Source organism: Plecotus auritus, assembly GCF_963455305.1.
Source record: "Plecotus auritus genome assembly, chromosome: 7".
Taxonomy (NCBI): domain Eukaryota; kingdom Metazoa; phylum Chordata; class Mammalia; order Chiroptera; family Vespertilionidae; genus Plecotus; species Plecotus auritus.
In genome coordinates this window covers 142,925,688-142,949,092 of record NC_137774.1, presented here as the reverse complement: position 1 = coordinate 142,949,092, position 23,405 = coordinate 142,925,688, and the positions used below count along the sequence as shown (strand labels likewise).

The 23,405-nt window shown below is 37.1% G+C and overlaps 1 protein-coding gene across 1 annotated transcript in view; it reads right to left on the bottom strand.

Annotated features, from left to right (window-relative positions):
* Nucleotides 1-23,405, bottom strand: part of ADAMTS6 (ADAM metallopeptidase with thrombospondin type 1 motif 6) — a 236,695-nt gene that overhangs the window by 10,304 nt on the left and 202,986 nt on the right. The window contains exons 22-24 of the mRNA XM_080678095.1: nucleotides 14,390-14,594; nucleotides 9,321-9,497; nucleotides 6,381-6,537 (exon numbers count right to left, since the gene is read on the bottom strand). Coding sequence (XP_080534221.1) covers nucleotides 6,381-6,537; nucleotides 9,321-9,497; nucleotides 14,390-14,594 — 539 coding nt within the window. The remainder of the gene's footprint in view (nucleotides 1-6,380; nucleotides 6,538-9,320; nucleotides 9,498-14,389; nucleotides 14,595-23,405) is intronic.

Below are 23,405 nucleotides of genomic sequence, written 5' to 3'. Positions count from 1 at the left end.
AGTACCATGATTAATGAGTGAATTTGAAACTTGGGAGTCATACTGACCACCTCCATGTCTACTTGTGTATCAGGTTCTTTTTATTCTCCTTTCTATTCATTTTCCTTATTTTCAATTTGTTACCCTCCTTTTGACCCCTACTCTATCTGCCTTAACGCAAGACTTCATCATCTCTACCCTGGTATCTTAGAACAACTTTCTAACTCTTCTCCCACGCAAGGCTGCCCTCTCTCGGCCCCTTGATACTCTTGCCATCCTAAGCATATCATTCCCCAACTTCCTGCACTTGTTTCCTAGAACTTGTAGGTAGAGTGTCCTAACTTCCTTCTTCTGCATGCAGGGCCCTCCAAAACTAAGTCCCCCCCACCACCACACCTCTTTTTGTGGCTTCATTTCCACAACTGCTCATTGGCCAACCCATGACAGCCATGTTGAACACCCTCCACACCACCATGCCTGCATACTCGTCCTCTGCCAGGAATGCCCAGAATCTCAACGTCTTCTCTGCAAACTGTCTCATAACTTCCAGTGCCCCGCTTCAGCTTGCCTTCTCCATGATACTCTGCTGATTACCCCATCCTCTGTAGACTCCTGGTAGCTTCTTCCCACCTCTGAAACACTACTGCCCATATTTCTTTGCATGTTGCCACCCTTTCTAAACTGTGCTCTCCACTTGGACCTTGTCATATTCCTCTCATAGTATCTTTCCCTGGCACACAGTAGGTATGTTTGATAAGTAAATTAATTAATGGTTGAATAAATAGATCGTATTATCTGAAAACCTTTACCTTGAGGGATGGACAGATAGATAGAGCAAGTTCAGTAAAATGTTAATGCTAGAACCCAGATGGTGGATGTTCAACTTGGCTGTGGGACACTTGAAAAGAATGTATTTTCTGCTGTTTTGGGGTGAAATGCTCTGAAGATATCAATTAAATACAGCTGGTCTAGTGTGTCAATTAAGGTCACTCTTTCCTTGTTGATTTTCTGTCTGGATGATCTATCCATTGATGTCAGTGGGGTGTTAAAATCCCTTACTCTGACTGTATTATTGTCAATCTCTCTTTTTTTATGGATGCATTATTTTTTATTATTATTATGCAATCTCAGGGTAGCTGTGGTCTACTGATAATCTCTCCAACCTTCCAGTTGGAACTTGGTACACTGGCCTCCCTCATGAGACTGTGGACTCCTTGAAGGCAAGAATTTTGGCTTTTGGTCTTTGTATCCCAGTGTTTAACTTTGTATTTCTTTTTTAAATATATTTTTTATTGTTGATAGTATTACAGATATCTCCCATTGTCGTCTCCTCTTCCCCCCCTCCTCTCAACCTCTCCCCCCTCACAGGTCTTCACTACCCTATTGCCTATGTCCATGGGCTATGACCATAAGCATGTAAGTTCTTTGGTTTATCTCTTCTTGTGCCCCCACCCCACATCAAGGTATGTCAGTCTATTCCATGCCTCCCTGCTTTGGGTCTTATTTTGTTGGTCAATTCATTTTGTTCATTAGATTCCACAAATAAGTGAGATCATATGATATTTGTCTTTCTCGATTTGGCTTATTTCACTTAGCATAGTATTTTCCAGGTCCATCCATGCTGTCCCAAAGTATAAGGGAGTCCTCTTTTTTAACAGATGCATAGTATTCCATAGTGTAAATGCCCCAAAGCTTTTTTATCCATTCATCTACTGATGGGCACTTGGGTTGTTCTGCTTTACATATTTAGGTGCTCCTATGTTGGGTGCATAAATGTTTACAAGGGTTACATCCTCTTGTTGGATTGCTCCCTTTATTATTATGTAGTGTCTGTCTTTTACTACAGCCTTCATTTAAAAGTATATTTTGTCAGGTGTAAGTATTGCTATCTCAGCATTTTTTCCTTTCCATTTACATGCAATATCTTTTTCTATCCCTTTACTTTTATTCTATGGGTATCTTTCATTCTGAGATGGGTCTCTTGTTGACAGCATATATAAATGGGTCTTGTTTTCTTATCCATTCAGCTACTCTTTTAATTCGAGCATTTAAATCATTTACATTAAGTGATTATTGATAGATACATATTTATTGCCATTTTATTCTTTTAACCATGGCTTTTTCTTCTTCTTCTTAAAGAAGGCCCTTTAATATTTCTTGTAATACTGGTTTGGTGGTAACAAACTCCTTTAGTTTTTTCCTAACTGGGAAACTCTATTTTTCTTTCAATTTTAAATGATAACCTTTTTGGGTAGTCTTGGATGTAGGTCCTTGCTTTTTATCACTTTGAATATTTAATGCCAATCCCTTCTGGCTTGTGGATCTCCCATGATGGGGAAGCACCAGTCAGGTTTACAGGGAAATGGGAAGAATGTCCCTCACCACAAAGCCATACCACTCAGTCACTGAGACCACCTGAATCTGCTCAGCCCTCTAGATCCCGGCCCAGAGCTGACTCCTCAGCAGGGAGGGAGCTCCACACTGTGGGATAAGAGGAAGTCCAGAGGGCGAGGCTATTGCTTTCCCCAGGTTGATGCCATATAAAAGGGAGTGTTCTACCCAAGAGAGATGGCATCTATAGTATGGGAGAATGACTCCACACAGGGGAAAGACAGTATTTTAGATTCTAAGGATCTCCCTATGCCTCCCCTGTCTTGCTTGAGGTAGAGCCAAGCTAGTTTCTCAGTAGCCTCTAAGAGTCAAGGGAACCAAATTCTGCTGGGGAAATGGGGTCCTCTTCTACCCTCCTGCCTTAACCAGAATCTCCTCCTTCCTAGACTACTGGACTTTCCTCCCAACCTTCTCTCAGTAAGAGGCATTTTTGTCTCCCTGATCTAATTCTCAGAAACTATAGCAGGTCACTCTCCCATTACTTTCATGCAGGAGCCTCTTCTCTCCGAAGCTATGTTTTCTGCCCCTTTTTATATCTATGAATGATAGTTTATGATTAAACTCAACGGATTCACCCACATTTCCCAGGGTACACTCTGTTTTTCCAACGACACAAATGGCTGGCTCACGGAGCACTTAATCTATGAAGTTTGCCTCATCCAAATGTTAAGTAGTCATTGGTCCTTCATTTGAGCGCTCTCAGCATGGTATAAACCTCCACAAACACGTTCCACCACCACCCCTTTTTTCAAAGTTTATTCTCTATAAGACTATGAACTTATGAAGGTATTTGAATTTTCCATAATGAATGGCAGCAGTAAGCCACAGCAAGCATTCAATAATTAGCTGTTGTAAAATAAACAGATAGTTTCAGGTATTTAAATATATTCAATATATGCTAATGGGAATCTAAAGAGATCACGAAACAAGTTATAACAGTCATATTGTTTGTACTTTAGTTCTAGTTTTGTAAAAAAGAGTGATCCTCTTTTAAACGAGTCAACAGCTTTAGGGGAATAACAATTCTGAGATTAGTCATACATTATAGGATTAACAATTTCCTAAAAGTTTCCTCCTTTACTGAAAAGACTAAAAATATTGTCTTAACTGCATATTTCAGATTAATATAATAAAAGGTTATTTGTCCAGGCAGATTAAATGACTATGAGATGCTTCTCTAAATAATCCGAGTAACATCACATTAACATCTATCCACTTTAAGATAATTTCTGTAAGGCAGAAAGAAGTGAAGTTACAAATGATATTCTGCCAACTTATCTAAAAAGAGCATTTAATCTTCAGCTACAAAGCTTATGTGTAATAATTATTGACTGTAGAGAAGCTTTTGGAGAAATTATTAAAATGGCTGAAAATGAAGGGCTAAACATAACCTCAACATATATTATTGTGGGCATGTTAAAAGCCAGTTCTTTCAGCAATGATTAAGCCTTAATCTGTTGAATCAGGTTAATGGTAATGCCAGAAGTATGTCTACTTCATAACCAGAAGCTCTGTGTTCATATTAAATTACCTAATTTTAGAGAGTGAATTACAAATAGCATATAAATGTAGTTGAAACTGACACACCCTTGGACTCTGCCAAATTTGGGTTAAAATCCTGACTGTTACTTCTGAATCTTGTAATTTAGGCAAGTCACTACCTTTCTTGGTGCCTCAGTTTCCTCATCAGTAATACATACTCTCAGAAGGCTGTTGTCATAATATGTAACATGCATTCTCTCTCTCTCTCTCTCTCTCAGGTATTTATGTATGAGATATATAAGATGGGTAATAAATACAAAGGGCCTATCATAATACCCAACAAAAACTAATTTAATATTATAATTATATCCTCTCTTCCACCTAATGTTTATCTTCTAACTCTGATAGAAAAACAGGTTCCCAAATCCATGTGATTGATCACTAATAATTTATAATGGATAAAAGTTATTTGCAAAAAAAAAAAAAAAGTTCCTTGCTGCAGTCCTATAGATTTTTTTCATTTAGATTATTTAGAGCCAGAGATTTTGCAAATTAACACTGTAATTTTGAACTAATGAAAGATAAGGCTATATTTCTTTGAAAGAGTTACACAAGATGTATATTGTGTTGAGATTCTGATATAAAAACCAGACCATTTGTAAAGACACAATGTTTCTGTACCCTATCATGCAAGGTGATAGGTCTTTCTAAAATCAAATTCCTACGGAACCATTAAAAAATAGGATTTAAAGAAAATCCTTCTAACTGAATAAAGCTGGTCAAAAGGAATATATCTCTTTTTAACAGGTTTATGAGAATATAATTTCCATTTGAAAAATATTAATGACTATATTTAGGGTAGTTATTTATTTTTGTTTTTCAAGCAGAGCCCTAGCGCTGGGATTCCAACGTAACTTAAATTCATGGCTTCAGATGTTCATGTGTATGTATTTGATCATGCCTCTATTTTCATATGAGAAGGCAGTCTGACCTTCCTCACTATGCCATATTTGTCCCTATATACCCCAATTTCTGTTATAGTGCCTTGCACAAAGTAGCATTCAGGAAATTTCAAATAAATATCTAACTGAATAAATCAAGTACAGTTAATTAAAGATAGAAGAAAATTTAGGATTTGGGTGGCTGTTGTTAGTAAAGAAATTTCCCAATATATAACAAAGAGAAATTTCAGAGTCTAAAATTTGCCCTCCTATAAAAACTGCTATGTAATTATCTTTTCTACAATGAGAAAATTAGCATTTGAAACATAAGTAGTTTCAAATGTATGTTTTCATTATAAGTATAACAAGCATGACTTTTCATCTTCATGGTGACAGAGAGCTATAGCTACATCCAAAAAGAAACAGAAGTTTTCACTCTTAAGCATGGTTCATTAGAAATCATCTCTATATTTCTAGCACAAGGTGAACATAGAATGCTAGGTTGGACGTGACCTTGGAGATTATCCACTCCAATCTCTCATTATATAGATTAGTGTGGATGAAAAAGAGGCCACGTGCTAACCTGACAAGTTTAGGGAAGGCCTGCATGGCAATCTTGCAAACTCAAAGACCTGAAGTAACAAAGGATGGTCTGAAAATAGAAACCTTTCATTAAAAAGCACTTATACTGGTTAGACATGTCCTAGGCCAGTATCTCCCTTGACAAAGATGAACTTCGATCTTTACCTATTGTCTTTTTGTATCTAAGATAATATACCTGTGAAAAGTCAGGGTAATTTGTAGCTTCCCTTTTTCCAGACCACTCGGGGCACAGCCAAATGCCCCTGTGCACCAGGACAGATACCACAAATTCCTACACTGTTATTGTTATCATGCTAATCGTTGAGTGTCTATCATTTTACTTTGTATCCAATCCCAGAGGACGGCCCCCTCATTGTATCCAACCACCCCCACCCCCTTGCTTTCTCCCGCCTCCCTAATCTATCACCAATGGCTTTCATGTAACCCACTTGGGTCTCCACCTTTGATTGTAATGTATAAAACAAGGTGAAAAACTGCCATTCTCTGGAGCATTATCCCAATACATTGAGATTCTACTTCCCGGAATTGCTGAGTTTGGCTCAAATAAACTCACAAAAATTTTTACAAGTGTGAATGTATTTGACGTTAACATTAATAAAATTAACTCCAGAAAGGTTAAATGACTTAACAAGGTCATACTGTCAGGGAAAGTGTCAGGAAAAGACACAGTTTAGCTTTCATAAATGCTCTATACCAGTGGTCGGCAAATTGCGGCTCTTTGGCCCCTTGAGTTTTTAGCAAAGGCCAGCTTAGGAGTACCCTAATTAAGTTAATAACAATGTACCTACCTATATAGTTTAGGTTTAAAAAATTTGGCTCTCAAAAGAAATTTCAATCGTTGTACTGTTGATATTTGGCTCTGTTGACTAATGAGTTTGCCGACCACTGCTCTATACAAACAGTGTTTTCATGGGGCTCTTCAAACACTGGGAACCAGTATGCGTGAGTCACTAGAGACCACAGGCCTCTTCTTGGGAAACTCACCTTCAGTATTGGAAGTGGGGGAACTGTCACATTTGCTTTCACACTGCTGCATCGATGGAGGCCGCACAGTTTCTGGACAGTCACCCGATGCCTGTCCAGTGTAGGAGAGACATTGCACGATCCGCATTTGCTGTCCAAGGCCACAATAAGCAGAACACTAAACCCAAAGACAGAGAGAAACAAAACGCTGATCTCAACAATTTTCAGGAGGTAAAAAAGATACTATGTCCATTCAAATATCACATATATTTGCATTTAAAGCCCGTATGTAGTTCATCTCGGAGAGGTGCATGATTAGGTCATCCTACTATAGAACTGGTTTGGAATCCTAAGGGTCATGTCATTACCTTAGAAAATGGAAGCAATATAGTTCCCAGAAGATAAGAGATGAAGATTTCTTGGACTAGCATCCCACAGGTCCAAGCAGTGCTGGTGAACTCTTAATAGGAGTATAATGAGAAAACTCTTATGATGAAGTAGAACAACCAGGGCCAGGCCATCATTATTGATCACTATTTATTATAGGCTTGTGGGCAAACAACCTGATGGTCTTCTCGTGTGCTCTGAATCTGCTCAAAGCATTAGTTCAGTGTAACAGCAGTGACTGCTATGAGGCCTGGTGACATGGCCAGTTAAAAAAAAGAGAGAGTTTGCCCGGCCAGCATGGCTCAGTGGTTGAGCATCCACCCACGAACCAGGAGGTCATGGTTTGATTCCCAGTCAGGGCACATGCCCAGATTGTGGGCTCGATCCCCAGTGGAGGGCATGCAGGAGGCAGTCAATCAATGGTTTTTCTCTCATTGTGGATATTTCTATCTCTCTCTCTCCTGCTCCCTTCCTCTCTGAAATCAATAAAAACGTATTTTTAAAAAAGAAAGTTTAAATAAGTACCACAAATTTTCTAAGGTACTATTAGCCACACAAGTCTGAGAAGCAGTCTGCTGTTAGCCAATTAGCGTGTGTCCCTCTCTCCTTTTTTATCTATTCAGGGATTTTGTTATTTCAGAATTGAAGTTATTCTCTGAGCGGCTCAGATTCAGCTGGGACTGATCAGCTGTCCAGGTTGAAGAAGGAGGCTCCATCTATTCTTTGGGCCTGCTACCCAGAATACCAGAAAGCCTGTGAGATTTGAGATCAAAAGAATGAGGAGCTAAAGAGTGCCAAGACAGGCCATGGGGATATTTACAAGGTAAACAAACCAAGGCCCTGTTGGTTTTGTTTACAAAAACTCTCAAAGCACATAGAGAACTTGCAAGGATATTCATAGACACTTTTACTTTTAAGTTTCTTAACACAGAATGACAAATAACTGCACTATAGAAATGTAGTAGAACAGCTTTGCTTTCAATTTCAATTTTAGGAAACTGAATTGAAAATATAGATGAGAAGAAAAGGATTCAAGGACATTTAAAAGAATAATCTCAAATTGATAACTGTAAATTTTAGGAAATCACTAACATACAAAAACTTTCAATGGGCCTTTATATAATAGTGCATTGCCATGATGAATATATAAGGAAAGAAATTCCTACCTGGTTTAAATAAAAATTATGAGAGCATGTTTGTAGTGATACTTTTTTTTGCAAATATTTATTTTTATTTTATTTTTTTCCTATCACCACTTATCCCCCTTATACCCTCTTCTATCTCCCACTCCCCCCACCCACAATTACCATACTGTTGTCCATGTCCATGAGCTCACTCTCTCTTCTTTTTTCTTTTTTGTTCAATCCATCCATCCCTCCAACCCCCCATTCTGATTCGTTAATAGTATATCCATTATATATTGTGACACTGTCTTCTACAATGAAACACTTAATTGCATACAACGCTCATGTGTATTCCACTTGAGCACTTTGTAAATTAAACTAAATACTGTTATAGAAAACCAAATTATTAATTATTTGCTATACAAATGCAAATGTTAATTACTTTATGATCATACTTCCTTTATCTCCTCACAAGGCTGAGCAAGTATATTAATTTGCCTTAATGGAGACTGAAAATCTTTGCCTGCTTTCCAATATGACAGAAGAGGTCTATAGATACTGCTGTATTTTGGAATTTTGGCCAGAATTTTGGTAACAATTTCTATGAAATGCCATTTTTAATAAGTAATGGCAGGTCCAGAGCACAAACAAAATGGTACCAGTGTAGTTATATGCCATTATGATTTATTTTGGTCTCAGATATTAACAAATGATTCCCTACAAGGTTAACTATAAAATCACAAGAAAAGAGCATTGATAGTCTAGTAATTTAATTTCTGGAATGTTGTTTTTTTAACATAACCTAATAGATTTTCTTTTGTACACTAAAAAACAATACTTTAACTTTCCTTCTGTGCAAAAATATCAAGTTGCTTTTAAAGGATTTAAGGTACCTTCAGCAAGATAACACAATTTAAAAGTGAGAGAAAAAAAAAGAACTGGAGCATAGACTGGAAATGAGTATAATATAAAAATAGATACCAAAAGCCCTATATACTTGCTTCCCAATTCATAATCTCCATCAGAAAAATCCATTGAAGAATAAGTATTAATGACATCTCAAAGACTGTCAATCAAAACCCCCATATCTTTTCTGTGAGGTTAAAAGGAGTTACTTTGCAAGTAGGAAAATTAAGACACTGGTGTTAACTGACTTGTTCTTAAATTAGTTAAGAGAGTTGGGATCAGAATTCAAAGTTTTGGTAGCTTGTTCAAATCTCTGGCCATCTAGACTATTTTGCTTTTAATTTTAAGTTAAAATGTCAGGATCCAAGGAGTTGGTAGAAGTGAGAAGTATGTAGGTATGGAGAAACATAGCTAAGGGTGTCTATGGGTGGCTACTGCTGTTTGTGCATTGTTCCACACTCATATCTTACACCTAGATTTCTATATGTTGCTACCTGTGTCTCAAGGTGCTACCTCAGAGGAGTCCACAGTGCAACTGCCTTACCTGGCCCCAGTCTCCTGTCACCCAGCGAGCAGGAGGGCAGCGGCCCAAACTGCAGCGCATGCGGGTAGGGGGTTTGCTTCCGTATGGACATTGTGCAGCTGACAATGTTTTAGAAAGGTCACTGCTCTTGCACAGAACAATCCGATGCTTGAATCCTGAACCACACTTGGGAGTGCACTGGAAAGAAAACAAATATTAATGAACAACGACAGTCAAAGGATAGAGGAAAATTCCAAGAAAGTGTTTCTTAAAGTAAATATGTGTTAGGGTATACAGTACATGTACACACTAAGTTCTAGGCAAAATCTTTCAGATATGAAAATTCCCTACGTTTTTAAGCAGAAGTACTTTTCCATAAGGTCTTGAAGAGCTAAACCCAAAGTTTGCTTTTCTTGGCTAACTTATTTTCTTTTTTTATTGTGGGTAGGTTTATTCCTCGATTCCTCCCTATCCTTGGCCACATTCAGCTGTGATAAGATTCTGCTAATTTCTGGAATGTGGAATTGTTGGTTTCCTATTTGCTGGGTGTAGTCTTCTGAAGAAAATTCTTATGTTATTAGTAGACCACAAGAACCTGTCTGTGTGAAGTGAGGAGTTGATTTACATGAGTATTCTCATAGTGGGGTAGCTAAGAACACATAGTCGCAGGTGATGGTTTATTGTACAGAAAACCTCTGGACTTTTCCCTGTCCACCAGTTAAACATAATGAATTTTACTATTCTTTAGTTGAATTAGTCTATTCATACTAAGGAAAAATGTGCTTCTTCCTAGGTCCGAAAGGCTATTAGTTACCCCTTCTCCAGGTTAATCTGAGTGCTCTGTTCTTGAACCACCTACTTAACACAGTGACTGACTCAAGTCCTCCAGCTTTCTCCCCTGCACGTCTGAACGCTTCCTTAAAATCTGTACTTCCTCTCAGCCATATGAGAACCTTCCCTACAACATCTTGAACCTGTTTATAGGTTTCACTTAAAAAACCAAAAACATTTTCATATCTTCTACAGGTACTAGGCTGGGAGAAAGGGTGCATAAAATTGAATGACAATCTTTTTTTTAATATTTTTTAATTGATTTCAGAGAGGAAGGGAGAAAGAGAGAGAGACAGAAACACCAATGCTGAGAGAGAATCATTGATCAGTTGCCTCCGGCACACCCCACACCAGAAATCGAGCCTCCAAACCGGGCATGTGCCCTGCTGGGAATCAAACTGTGACCTCCTGGTTAATAGGCTGACACCCACTGAGCCACGACAGCCAAGCCATATCTGACACCCACTGAGCCACGCCAGCCAAGCCATATCTGACACCCACTGAGCCATGCCAGTAAAGCCATATCATGAGAACTTACATTTAAAATCTGACCAGCTTATTTTTTTTGTTTGTTTTCATCTCAGTAGGATATAAGAAGTGCTTTTTGTGAGAAATGCATTTATGTTTTTGTTTAATGTTCTATGATTAAGAAACAAAAACAAATATTTCAGGAAAAAAAAGTATTTGAAACTACACCAGGGAAAACAATTTGGCTCTCACATGTAAAGGATAGAAATGTTAATGTTTTGGGGTTAGACTGAGTTGTCTCTGGAGAGGTGGGTTTCATTTACTTAGTTATGGGGCCAGAGTGGAACCTGGGAGTAAACAACTGATATCACAGTTGTCTACAAAACAAAGCACAGTCCCTTTTGAGTAGATCTCCCCACCCGCCTATCCCGCCCTCCAGCCTTCTTAAGAAATGCTACCCAAAAGTAAGTCCTATAAAGTCAACTGATTATGATGCCGGTCATCACTTGTCCAAGAGTAATTCCAAGAAACAGAACATTTTCAGTGGGTGCTCTGTGAGTCTAAAGAAACTATCCTGATACATCAAAAGAAAGATTTGGGATTGCTGGAGCACATCCACAATATGCTTTTAAGTTAGATGACAAGAGAGAGAAAAACAGAAAACTATTTAAGTCCAACATAGAATGGGTGATCCCAAGAGTGAGATGATAAGGAATGGGAAAGTTGTGGCTTCGTTCGTTTCACAAAAGGCTTCTGAAGAGCCATTTTCTACTGAGGTAATTTGGCTTTTTTTTTTTTTTCTTTTGCCATAAGCATCAGGTGGGTTTCACTGATGGAGAAAACGAAAAATGGTTCCTGGCCTTGCAACAATGGAAATTTTATATTAGAATGGCCGGCAATGAAAAGAGAAAGGTCAAAGGATACATTCCTCTTCCTGCAACATGTTTCCACCAGTCGAACCTCACCCTTGTGATTAGCAGAGCTCAGACAGCTGATAGTTGGACATGGGAGAGGGCAGAAAAAGGAGGGAAGTTTTCATGGGCGTGTCAAAAGAATATGGTGTGAAATATTTGCAAAAGTTAACTGAAAGAGATTGAACATTGTCTGCCCTTCTGTCGGCCGGGGCCTCCTTTTTTCATTAGTGGGAGGTGTTCCATTCCTCTGGGAAGAAAGGGCTCCTTGTTCTCACTTTGTTTTCCACTTAATGCTCTTTACTTTCACTTATTTTTAACCCATCTAGAGAAGAGGTGGGTTTCCTGGTAACATAAGGAAACGGAAGGGAGAGAGTGCACCCCTCTTGTGGAAAATAAACAGGACTGAATGGGGCAAAAATCATCTTTCCTCCTGCATAAAGGATGAAGATGATGGTACTGATGGTGTCCAACTAGAATCTTTGAGATGGTAATGGCAGCATTTCTTGACCAGTGCTTACCCTAGGATCGTTTTCCTGCATTGTCTGTGGAGAGACATCAGTGGCTACCAATCCTTTGTTCAAGGTGACTGTCCCAACACATACACTTGACGCCTTCAGCACAACTTCTTTCCCCTAAACTTTGACTCAGCTATCTTAAAGAAGACAGCAGCAAAGTGATTCAAAGCCCCCTTAGTTTACACATACTTCTTCAGGCAGCTCCTAAGAGTGCCTAAGAGCCTCTAAGACTGGACAGATAAGAATCAAACTTCTAAAAGAGGGTAACTACAACCAATATGAGGTTGAATTAGGAAGAAAACTTTAAAATGCTATTTGGAATGGAAATGTACAGTAATATACATAAGCTATTTCTTAATGTAATTAAAAATACAATTATATAGAAATATGTAGGTCAAGAGACCAAGGTGAAACGAGTCTGCACATGAGAAGGCTTTGCTGTTTTAGTGGTTGGTACAAATTTTTTTCTAGTTTCTGCATATGAGCTTGTCAACTTTTTCTACTTTCTGTAGAAAAATGATGTGTTATAGAACTTTGTATTCAAGCCTTCTTATTACCTATCACTACTTTAGACAATCTTATCATCCATTTATTCTTTAAAACCAACCCTTTTCTCCAACCCTACATGGTCTTTGTGTTTCTGTTGTTTCTTTTCTCAGAAATACCTTCTCTAGTTTCCCAGTTCTCTTTCCTACTTCAAATCCTGTATTCCCTCATCATTCAGCTCCATTCCCAAGAACTAAAAAAACCTTCCAATCCTACTCCAGGCCATTCTGACCTCCTCAGCTCTGAATTTCTATATCACTTACACATTTATACCATACAATCCACCATTTTATTAAATACTCTCTTATATTATTCTCCAGTTGTTAAATGGATATTTCTTCTTTTCCCAATCTTATAAATTCTTTTTTATTCTCCATAGTCACTAGACTAGTGTGTTTAATAAAACTCAATAATACTTGCTGACTTGACCTGAAACCCTAGAACTGCTGCAATCATCAGGCCTCCCAATTATGATTCTATTCTCGAAAAACAAATTTGTCATCATTAATCAAAGACTATTGATGGACTTCTATATGGGTCTTGGATACTGAATTGAAGTATTAATGTGTACAACCCTGCAGAACGTCTATTCTTTATCAAAGCATGTTACCTTTCCAATGAATTTAGGAGTTAATCCAGCCACTGTTAGGGAACAGATGAGTTCATACTATTTTTCATAACCACCGAGTGAATAATACCAAGAATATCTCTACATCTGATTGAAACACAACTAAAATTTAGGTGGGCAGAATGTAATTACTGAGGCTGGACTATGGCCAGGAAATTTGGGAGAACACTCCCAATCCCTGCCAAAGATTGTACATGGATAGTCACAACTGGTCAAAATCTCCATTCCCACATCCTTCCGTGAGCCCCATACCTCTAGCAAACTAAGGCCACTCAAGCAGTAAGAGTCACAGGGAGAAAGTTACATCCAGAGGTTTCTAAATAGCAAATTTGTTGTTTATTTTTTTGAGAAGTTTATGAGGTCTATAGAAAACATCTAAAACAAGTACCACAACGTTTCTAGGAGGAAATGCATCTTGTTTTGCCAACCAGAAGAATGACCATTAGCCATGTAACCAGGTACTCATCCTTCTTGCCATTAACCAACACTACAGAAGGACTCAGCTTTCCTTTAGGAAATGTGCAGAATGGTGCAGAGTGTATATGTATATGTCTCCTACAGAATAAGGAGTTAAGAATGAACTCTACCTCTTACCTCATTTTTCATGAGACTGTTTTTTGTTTGTTTTTTTTGAGACCTCTAGCTTATATTAGGCTCTTTTCTATACATGTCTGCCAGAAAAACATTATTTTAGTCAGGTCTTCCCCAATGACCATTTACATGGAGGTACTGATAGAATCTAAATTTGACTTTTTGGTGTGTTACACCTCAGCTCCACATTTCTTCTCTTTGTATAATAAGTGATAATAAATTGACAAAGATTCATATCTGAGTTACGTAGTTAGGCTAGAAGATTACTTGGGGAAAATATGTCACTAATTCTGAGCCTATGAGGCTTTCAAGGATAGTAAAGAAGAAAAACCACTTAGAGGAGTACTCACTATAATATTCTTTCAAATTCACTTGAGGCTTATTTTGAATCAGACTAGTTTTCTCACTGATTTCCCTGACCCCAAAAAACTTACTTCCTGATAAGCAGCAATAAAATATAACATGGCCAAATTCACTGTTTTATACCCCTTACTGATTGAGTTCTAAGATGCTCACATGCTCAGGTGTCCTTAATATGAAATGCTTTGGTGTTAATAGTTAAGACATCTCAAAACAAACAGCTTCCGATGTCCTTACCTCTGACCAGTCCAAAGCCACCCACTGAGGCGGACATGGCAGGCTGTTGCAGGACTCGATTTCAACAGGCCGGTGTGTTAAGCAAGCACTGTAGTCCAGTGTCTTCTCCTCAGAAGGTCCCATCTTCCTGATGCAGAGCACTGCTCTTGTACGCATTCCACCGTCACAGGTCTTGCTACACTCCGACCAATCTCCAATGAACCACCTGCAGCAAGAAGTGGGAGAAACCCAGAAAAGAATTTCCTCAGTGCAGCCAGAGATTTCAGCTGAGTGAAGGCACTTTTGTCAAGGGACTACATCCTTTTCCTAGAACAGCTGACATTTCAGTGTTGTTGATGTGACAAATGACAAATGGAAGAACGTCTAAGGAAAAAATAACTCTCTGTCAGTTGCCTCCTAAACTGTAGTGCATGGGTTTTAGAACAGGCAGAACTACATTCAAGTAAGCAATGCAGTATGTATTTTTTAACCTCTTTGATTCTTCTCCTTTTTTATTAATTTCTAAAATGAGGATAATGATACAATTGTGAGACTGTTATGAGGATTAAGTAAGGCAATATATGAAGCTGCCAGTCACGGGTTATAAATGTTTAACGACTGGCTCTTCATAGGAGGGAGGGAATCCTGATTTGTTGCATTTGCCCTTTCTTTGTATGGCTGCTTTGAGTTACCCCATAGACATAGTGAACGTGAAAAGAGAAGACATGCTACTAATGGGGTTTGAGGAGACAGTGCTAGCTGGCCTCAGCACACCACAGAGAGCTCTAACAGAGGGTCTGACCTACGACAGTAGCTGTTATTACTAATACATTGAGGCTGCTTCTCTCACAATTGAGGATTTTATGCTAAAACTTAGAGATTTGTTCTGATTCCCAGACATGAACATGAGGCTCTGTAGGAAAAAGAGGGCCTTCCCTTCCTTATGGGGGTAGAGGAGGCTCAGGCATCCACCCTGAAGGCCTGACTGTCTTAAACAGTCTTAAACACCTGCCGTTAGAGCAGAGCCCTGAGCCAGCTCTGTGAAAACATCAGCTCCTTGCTTTGACCCCTTTACTCCTAAAAATAACTTCTACACAGCTAAAGGGGAAAGAAACTGAAATATCTTAACAAGGTGAACATCTCCCATTTATGGGTATATTACTCCTTTTCCCTAAAGTCATCAGGGAACTTTCATACATATAACTTCAGGACGTGTGTGTGTGTGTGTGTGTGTGTGTGTGTGTGTGTGTGTAAAACTTCCACAGGACTCACTTTTGAGGCACATTAATTGGTCCAAGGGGTGTGAATCATGATGCAAATCAGACCAATGACAATTTGGCTTTAGAATTTTTATATTTCAACTAGAGCAAAAGGGACCCCTTTCCTTGCTGGTCACAAAGGTAAGAGCTGCAGATGGCCTTAAAGTGGAATTAGCTGGTTTGAAAGAATGCAGAGGAGCTAGAGTCCTAATGGTGTGTGCGCTCTTGATTCTAGCCATGCCTCAAGCTAGGTCCATTCCTGTAATTCCCTAAAGCTAGCTGAAATTGAAGTTGTATTATTTCTAACCAGAGTCCTGGCTGACATATTGTTGTATTTAATTTAAAAAATATATGCTGAATGCCTACTGTGTTCAAGGCATCGTGCTTTGTTTTAGGGAAGAAGAACATAAAACCCTGTGTTAGGAAAACGGTTCTCCAAAGTCATGAAAAGAACAACGATGGAACTAGGACTTGATCCCCATCAGTTGCTATTTCCACTGAATTTCACGTTTAATGCTATTTCCACTGAATTTCACGTTTGGTCACAAGCACGAGGTCACAAGGCATTTTCTTCAATCCATGACTATAAATCATGCAACTATCAGTGGATATGCTCATGCTTTTGGGTGGGCAACTACCCAGCGAGAAGAGTCTGAACGCATAAGAACATATTGCTCACTATTTCAGCAACCTTAGCTCATTGTGCTGGTTTTATATGTGGAAGCTGGTTCCTTAGTGAAGTCAGAGTACTAGCAGCCTAAATTTGAGCCTGCATTTAGGCAAATATGCCACAATGTCCTTTGCTTATTATTATTTGAATTATCTTTATTTATAGAGGGAAACCAGCATTTAGAGGTATCATAATTAAAACAGATTCTCAGCTTCTTGTCAAATCTAAAAATCTTCAACCTAAAATTGATTTAAAGAGTAATAATTTTTTTTTCCAAATTTTTTATTAAGGTATTATATGTGTACATATCTTACCATTGCCCCCCCCACTCCCATACCTGCCCTCACCCCCCAATGTTTTGCATCCGTTGGTTACTCTTATATGCATGCATACAAGTCCTTCAGTTGATCTCTTATTTCCCCCACCTCTCCCTAACCTTACCGCTGTAATTAGACACTAAAGAGTAATAATTTAATCTTGAATTTTAAAAATCTGACATTAACCTTTTTTTCTAAGTCATTTTCCAGAGAAGATTTAAAGTGATTTTCATCTTCTTTCTGTTTTTTTTTCCACAGATGAACATGATCCCAAGATGTTAGTACCATTTTTGGTAAAGAGGAAAATGTGTACTGAGAATAATAACTTGCATGCCAGCCATAGTGAAACTCTGATTCAATTCGCAACAGTGATTTCATCACCAAGATTAGGGGATAAAACAGAAATGTGTATACTCAGCCACAAAATGTTCAGTCATACCACCTCCAGCCATGATCTCATTAGGTCTCATAATGTAAGAGGGATGGAGGCCCTCAAATTAAACACAGGTGCCCAGAATAACAGCAGTGATTCAGGGGGTGTTGCTATTCTTTGTTGCACAAGGTCAGGGCCACCTCCGCCTTTTTATGCTTTATCCTCTCTTTTATTGCCAACCATCTCTCAGCTGAGATGTGTCACCCAGCATTTAACTTGGAATGTACGAAAGTAAAAGTAGAAACCACCCTCCCCATTTCCCTTCTGACTGTAACTCTGATTTCAGGCATCAGTCAATTCCTGTTGCATCTTTATTGCTCAGAAAATCATCCCTCCCCATGTCTCTCTGAAGGATTAAATCACACTCCAAGTATTTACATAGTTCTGCAACTTTACCACTGCATCTACTCTTTCAGTTTCTCCACCGCCCTGTCCAGTTGAAGACAGACAGCTTTCTTCACCTGCATTCTCCATGTATTTGACCCTCTGATGACATTCCCCTACTTCTTCTTTTCCTCCTCTAGATTCGGTGGTAACAATCTAAACACAAAAGTTCTCTCTGGGAATGTCACTCGCTGAATCATTATAGCCTGAACAATACCGGAGCTGTTTCTCTCTGAGCTGAAGACATGGTGGTCAAACTGTCTTCATCCTCACAAGCACCCTCATATCCATTAGACACTAACAATTAGTGGATTCATATTTGAGTGTCTGGAATAAAAGTGCTTAGTGCAGCCTATGTAACTTAATTTACAGTATCTGTACAATAATAGGTCAAATAATAATACTAATGGGAGGAGGAAATAAGAGAGACACTAGAAAAAACTTTGCCCCAACTTTGGTTAACCAGAATATTTTAGAAGAAAGAACTCATCATAAAATCAGAATATTATTTTTGCTTTTCTAACTTAAAGGGAAATGGCAGAGCACATAAAAATAAATTTACATTAGATATTTGGATTATGAGTGAAAGAGATTGAGAGGTTGAAATGCATATTGAGATTTTCCAACCTTTATCCCAGAGTCAAGGGTCTAGTTATCAAAACTTTTTATAAATACCACATAGCAAAATGAAAAAGAATCTTCAGAATTTGACCGTAACATCTTTACTCAGAGAGGTTCAAGTATGTAACCTATTAACTACTTGTAAATAGTAAAACTTTCCTAGGTTTTAAAATAGTTTTTAGAACAATTTTCAAAACAAAAAGTTGGTAAAAAAAAAAAGAAAGAAAAGAAAAACTGCTCTTTCCTCAGCTAATTGGCAAGTGAATCTAATATTAAGCAGAAGCCTCTATGCTCTAACCATTTTTCTCAACAAAAAAAAAATCAATGTAATAAACATCTCTGAAATTGTGGCAATTAAGAATGTGTTGATGAAACAAAATTAGAAGTATTAAAATGCCAGCAGACGTTTGATTTGTAACTTAGAAAGTTGGTGATGTCTGGTATAATGGGAAAAACATCGCTAGAGATCAGCTACCCTCATCTGTAAAATGATGGGAGTTGGCCTACATGATTTCTATAATTCTTCCCAGGCTTTAAATTTCGGAGTTTTATGAGGATTCTGATGAATCTTTTTCTAAACTTAACCAATTACAATTGTCTATGGGTGAGGCACAATGAGTCAAATAATTGTTGAACGTCCTACCATAAAAGATACCATTAAATTAAGCCTAGCCCCTTGGTAAAAATCTCTCCCCAGCCAGAGAATCCTTTAGCACTTTTGCTTATAACTCTCTAATTGCACTTTGCAAATTTGTCTTGTACTATAATTATTTTTATATGAATTCGCCCAATTAGATTGTCCTTAGAAAAGGAACCACTTTGCCCAAAGCACCGTGCCTTCCACACTGACTTATTTAAAAACTGTCTTCTAATGCTTGGTCACAGTATTTCCACAACGTGTAGCACTCCACTGTTTTCACCTTCCTGATTTTCTCAATTTAAAAGCCACAGTTTCATACTGGAATAAGATTCAGTATATAAGGATTCTTCACATGAGGTCATTTATAGAAATATTCTTGCTATTAAAAGACAACATGGTCAAAATTGAACTCTTAGCCTTTCTCTCTGGATTCCAACTCAGCATTACTTCCGATTTTAGGTGGGGTTTCAATCAGTCGTACTTCCTATCAATCATATCTTTAATATCAACGCCTCCTTCCCCCCTTTTCCAATTATTTCAACCTTTGTCATGAATTCTACCATTTTTCACTCAATATCTCTACAATTCTTGTTTCCTCCTGTCCCGTGTCACCTTGCCATCTTCATTACTATACTCTTTCTTATAAAAGAATTGCTGCTCTGAGCACATTAACTTTACCCAGCAAAACTTTCTCTGGCCCTTCAAGAACTTCCGAATGAATAATAATAATAACAATAATTTAATTTATTACTATTATTATTATTTCTCTACCAATGTCTCTTTTATCTAGTCTTTCTCTTCCCCTGCATTTCTTTATACAACAAATCTTACAGCCTTCTATTTTTCAATACTCTACTTATAAACTCTCTAATGTGACTTAAAGACATTTAAAATATTTCATTATTTGATACTTTTTGATTAGAAAAATACTATTTAGTATTTTAAATTAATGGTATTGAAAAAAACAATAATATTTGAAGATAAATGAGGATCCTTTCCTCAAAGTAGAAAAATATATTTTAGATAGATCGAAGTGTACATTAAAAAAATTTGAAAGTATCTTAGACTGGATAAGGCCTTCCTAAACATTATATTAATGAAAGAAATAAATTTTGGGAGAGTTTTTCCATATAATATTTTAAAACTCATAAATAAAAATAGATCATCACATTATAAATAATATGGAAAACATATGACAAACTAGGAAAATTATTTGGAGCACAGATAAAAGAGTGAATATTCTTAATACATTAAGAGCTCATACAAATCAATAACAAAATGATAACACTTCAATAGGAAAATGGGATAGGCCATGAAGAGAAAAAGCAAAAAAGAAGTAATGGCCACTGGTCATAATTTTTTTAATGTTCAGTCTCATCAGCAATCTGATATACTAAATAGAACAGCAGTTAGATATCAAGGCTTTTTTCCCTATAAAATAGTCAAAGTTAAGTTTTAAAGTAATAATATCCAGGGTTGTTCAGTTTAGGGAAATGACATTCTTATATACTGTTAATGGGAGTATACATTCATATGTTTTTTTCTAGAGAGCAATTTGACAATGTGTCTAAAGGACTAAATTATATTTCCATTTGAACCAGAAATTCTATTCTTATGCATGTAGCATAAGGGCATACTTACAGAGAGCAAAGTTTTAGTAGCAAAAATGCTTAATGCTATGGTTTTGTAAAGGATTAAAAGCTAGGACACAACCAAAATTGTTTAATAGTGGGAAGCTAATTTAAATAAACAATGACATATCTACTAAATATTTAGTAGAAGATATTTAATGTTCAAAATAATGTTGAGAACTAGCTATAAAGAATAATAAATATTATTATACATTTTGTTATATGCAGACATAGAAAAAAAAGTTGTAAAATATATACATCAAAGTATTAACAGTTGTATTATAAGTAATGTAGGTGTTTTTAATTTTTTTTACTTATCTGCATTTTAAAATCTTTGTTTTAATCTGTATATTTAAAAAAAACAAATACAATTATCACATCATCTGAAAAAACAAAACACCTATCTCCTTTCTTCCACACTCATTTAAAGTCTTATTGAATTCAGCCCAGCTGGCTTGGCATGGCTCAGTGGTTGAGCATCAACCAATATGAACCAGCAGGTCATGGTTGGATTTTTGGTCAGGGCACATGCCCAGGTTGCAGGCTCGATCCCCAATGTGGGACATGAAGGATTCATGCCAATCAATGATTCTTTCTCATCACTGATGTTTCTAGCTTTTTCTCCCTTTCCCTTCCTCTCTAAAATCAACAAAAAATATTTAAAAATTTTTTTAAAAATAAAGTCTTACTGAATTCAATAGTCTTCCTATGGTTTTTATCTCTAATACCAATGTCTACGGGGAATCATATACAACAACCATTCTGAAGACTTAAGAGGTTTTTTTCACAATCTGAATTCGAAGGAATAAAGAACAAATTTAAAAGGAACTAACAAAAAATGAACCAACAAAGAGTAATATTTTAGATATTCTTTAGTTCTTCCCCCCCAAAAAAAACTGTCAGCCTAAATTTTCTTTTTCTCATATCCTCTTTACCTTTCTTTTTCAAATCCCATCCTCTCACCTTCAAATTTTAAAGTTAATAAATAACTTTTTCAGAATTCAAAAAGAGAAAATCTAATTTTAATTATGTATGTTAATTCAAATATGCCAATTATCCTTAAAGTGTTACACACACACACCCTCATGTAATAGCCACGCCTAAAATACATGGGATGGAAAGACCAACCACTGAAATCTCAAAGGACGTTTGAATAGCATTTTTTAACAAATAAAAAAGCTGAGGCCAAAATAGAACAGGTGTGACCAGACCCACTCAGATGCCTTAAATGGCTGATCAAATGCCAAACATAATACTTAAAATCCTGAGTGTCAGGGAATTGAGTTGATGGATTGAGACTCATAATTATATGAAAATATGTTGAAGTTACTGAAAACTTCAAAATTTAGTCCAAGTTTTTTGAGCATCATTTGTTTTATATAGTTCTTCTGTTTGAGATAAACTTGTAATTGGCAAAAGAGAGGGAAAATGAAAAAACAAAACAAAACACAACACAATTAAATATCTTGTCTTTACAATACATATCACAGGTCATATTTATATATTTTCCCATGTCTGGATGTTAAGGAATAAACTACATAGTGATCACATTTCATAAAGAAGAGACATAAAAATTTTAAATTCTTAAAATAAAAACTTCTATCACTCTAGACTCCCTGTGTCTCTAGACTCCCTATCACTCTAGCCATTGCCCTGAACAGTTTGAAGAGATGAGTTGTAGTGAACATCAAATATTCAGGCAAATATTGAGTTTGGATAATGAAAGTTCATAAGGCATTACTGCTTTGGAACAAATATTGAGAAATACATCTTGCTTTAACTATAATGGGACCTGAATTCCTTATTTATTTTAAGTCCCAGGTTTTTGTAACTAATTGTAATCATTTCTAAAAAAAGAAATTACTTAGATGCTGGGGCATATAAATTCATTTGCTTACTCTCTCTTTCTTTATCAAGTTCATGTTGGAGTAATTAGTTAACCAGGAGGACAATGGTTACTCTGCAGCAAGAATGCAGTGCCATTCACACAGGCTTTGTCTTGCAGTTGTCAAACAGGCAAAATCCCTGTGAAGATCAGTATTTGCATGATCAACTCAGAATCCTTGTCTTTTTTTCACACAGTCACTGCCTTTTGCTCAAACAAGAAACCTTTGTGTTCTTACAGATTATAAAATGTGGCTCACTAACAGGAGGATTCACATTTCTAAGTTTTAATTCTTTAAAAGTCATCGTTAAGATGAATGGTTCGCTCCTGTGCCTCCCTTTACAGTGAGCTATAATTGCTACATCAATCAGCAGAAAGAGGCTGAAGTACACCTCTGTGTCCAACACTCCAAAGACAGGATGCCTAGGACGACAGAACTTAAAACTGGGCCAGAAATTAAAGCACTGATATTCCAATGCAGAATATTTTTTAAACCATGTTCAAAGTCTTTAGACCTTTAGAATAAATACCTGGAAAATATTGAACTGCACATTTTATCTGCTATACTTTATTGCATCTCAGAGGCCATTATTTTATGTACCATTAAGAAAGAAAAAAATAGCCAAAACCGGTTTGGCTCAGTGGATAGAGCGTCGGCCTGCGGACTGAAAGGTCCCGGGTTCAATTCCGGTCAAGGGCATGTACCTTGGTTGCGGGCACATCCCCAGTGGCAGGTGTGCAGGAGGCAGCTGATCGATGTTTCTCTCTCATCGATGTTTCTAGCTCTCTATCCCTCTCCCTTCCTCTCTGTGAAATATCAATAAAATATATTTTAAAAAAAAAAAGAAAAGGAAGAAAAAAATAATGATTATTATTGTAAGACACAATCAGTTGCAAGATAAATCCTAATGTCAGAGATGTTAAAATATGAAAAGATGTGTGCTTTAGCAATTGATGAAATATGATAATTTCCAGCACTGTGCCAGGATCAACCTACTGAATGACGTTCCTGCTTTAGAGGAGTTAACTAAATCCTGTGCGTAAATAGGCATCTTTGCTCATTGAAAGGCTCATCAAAATTCTACCCGCTGTGATGTTTTATCCCCTTTTCTCTGTTGAATTTAATCACATAACATGAGTATATGTTTCCAAATGTGAACATCCAATGTTTTCCTTTTTGCACTTGAGGAAAATAAT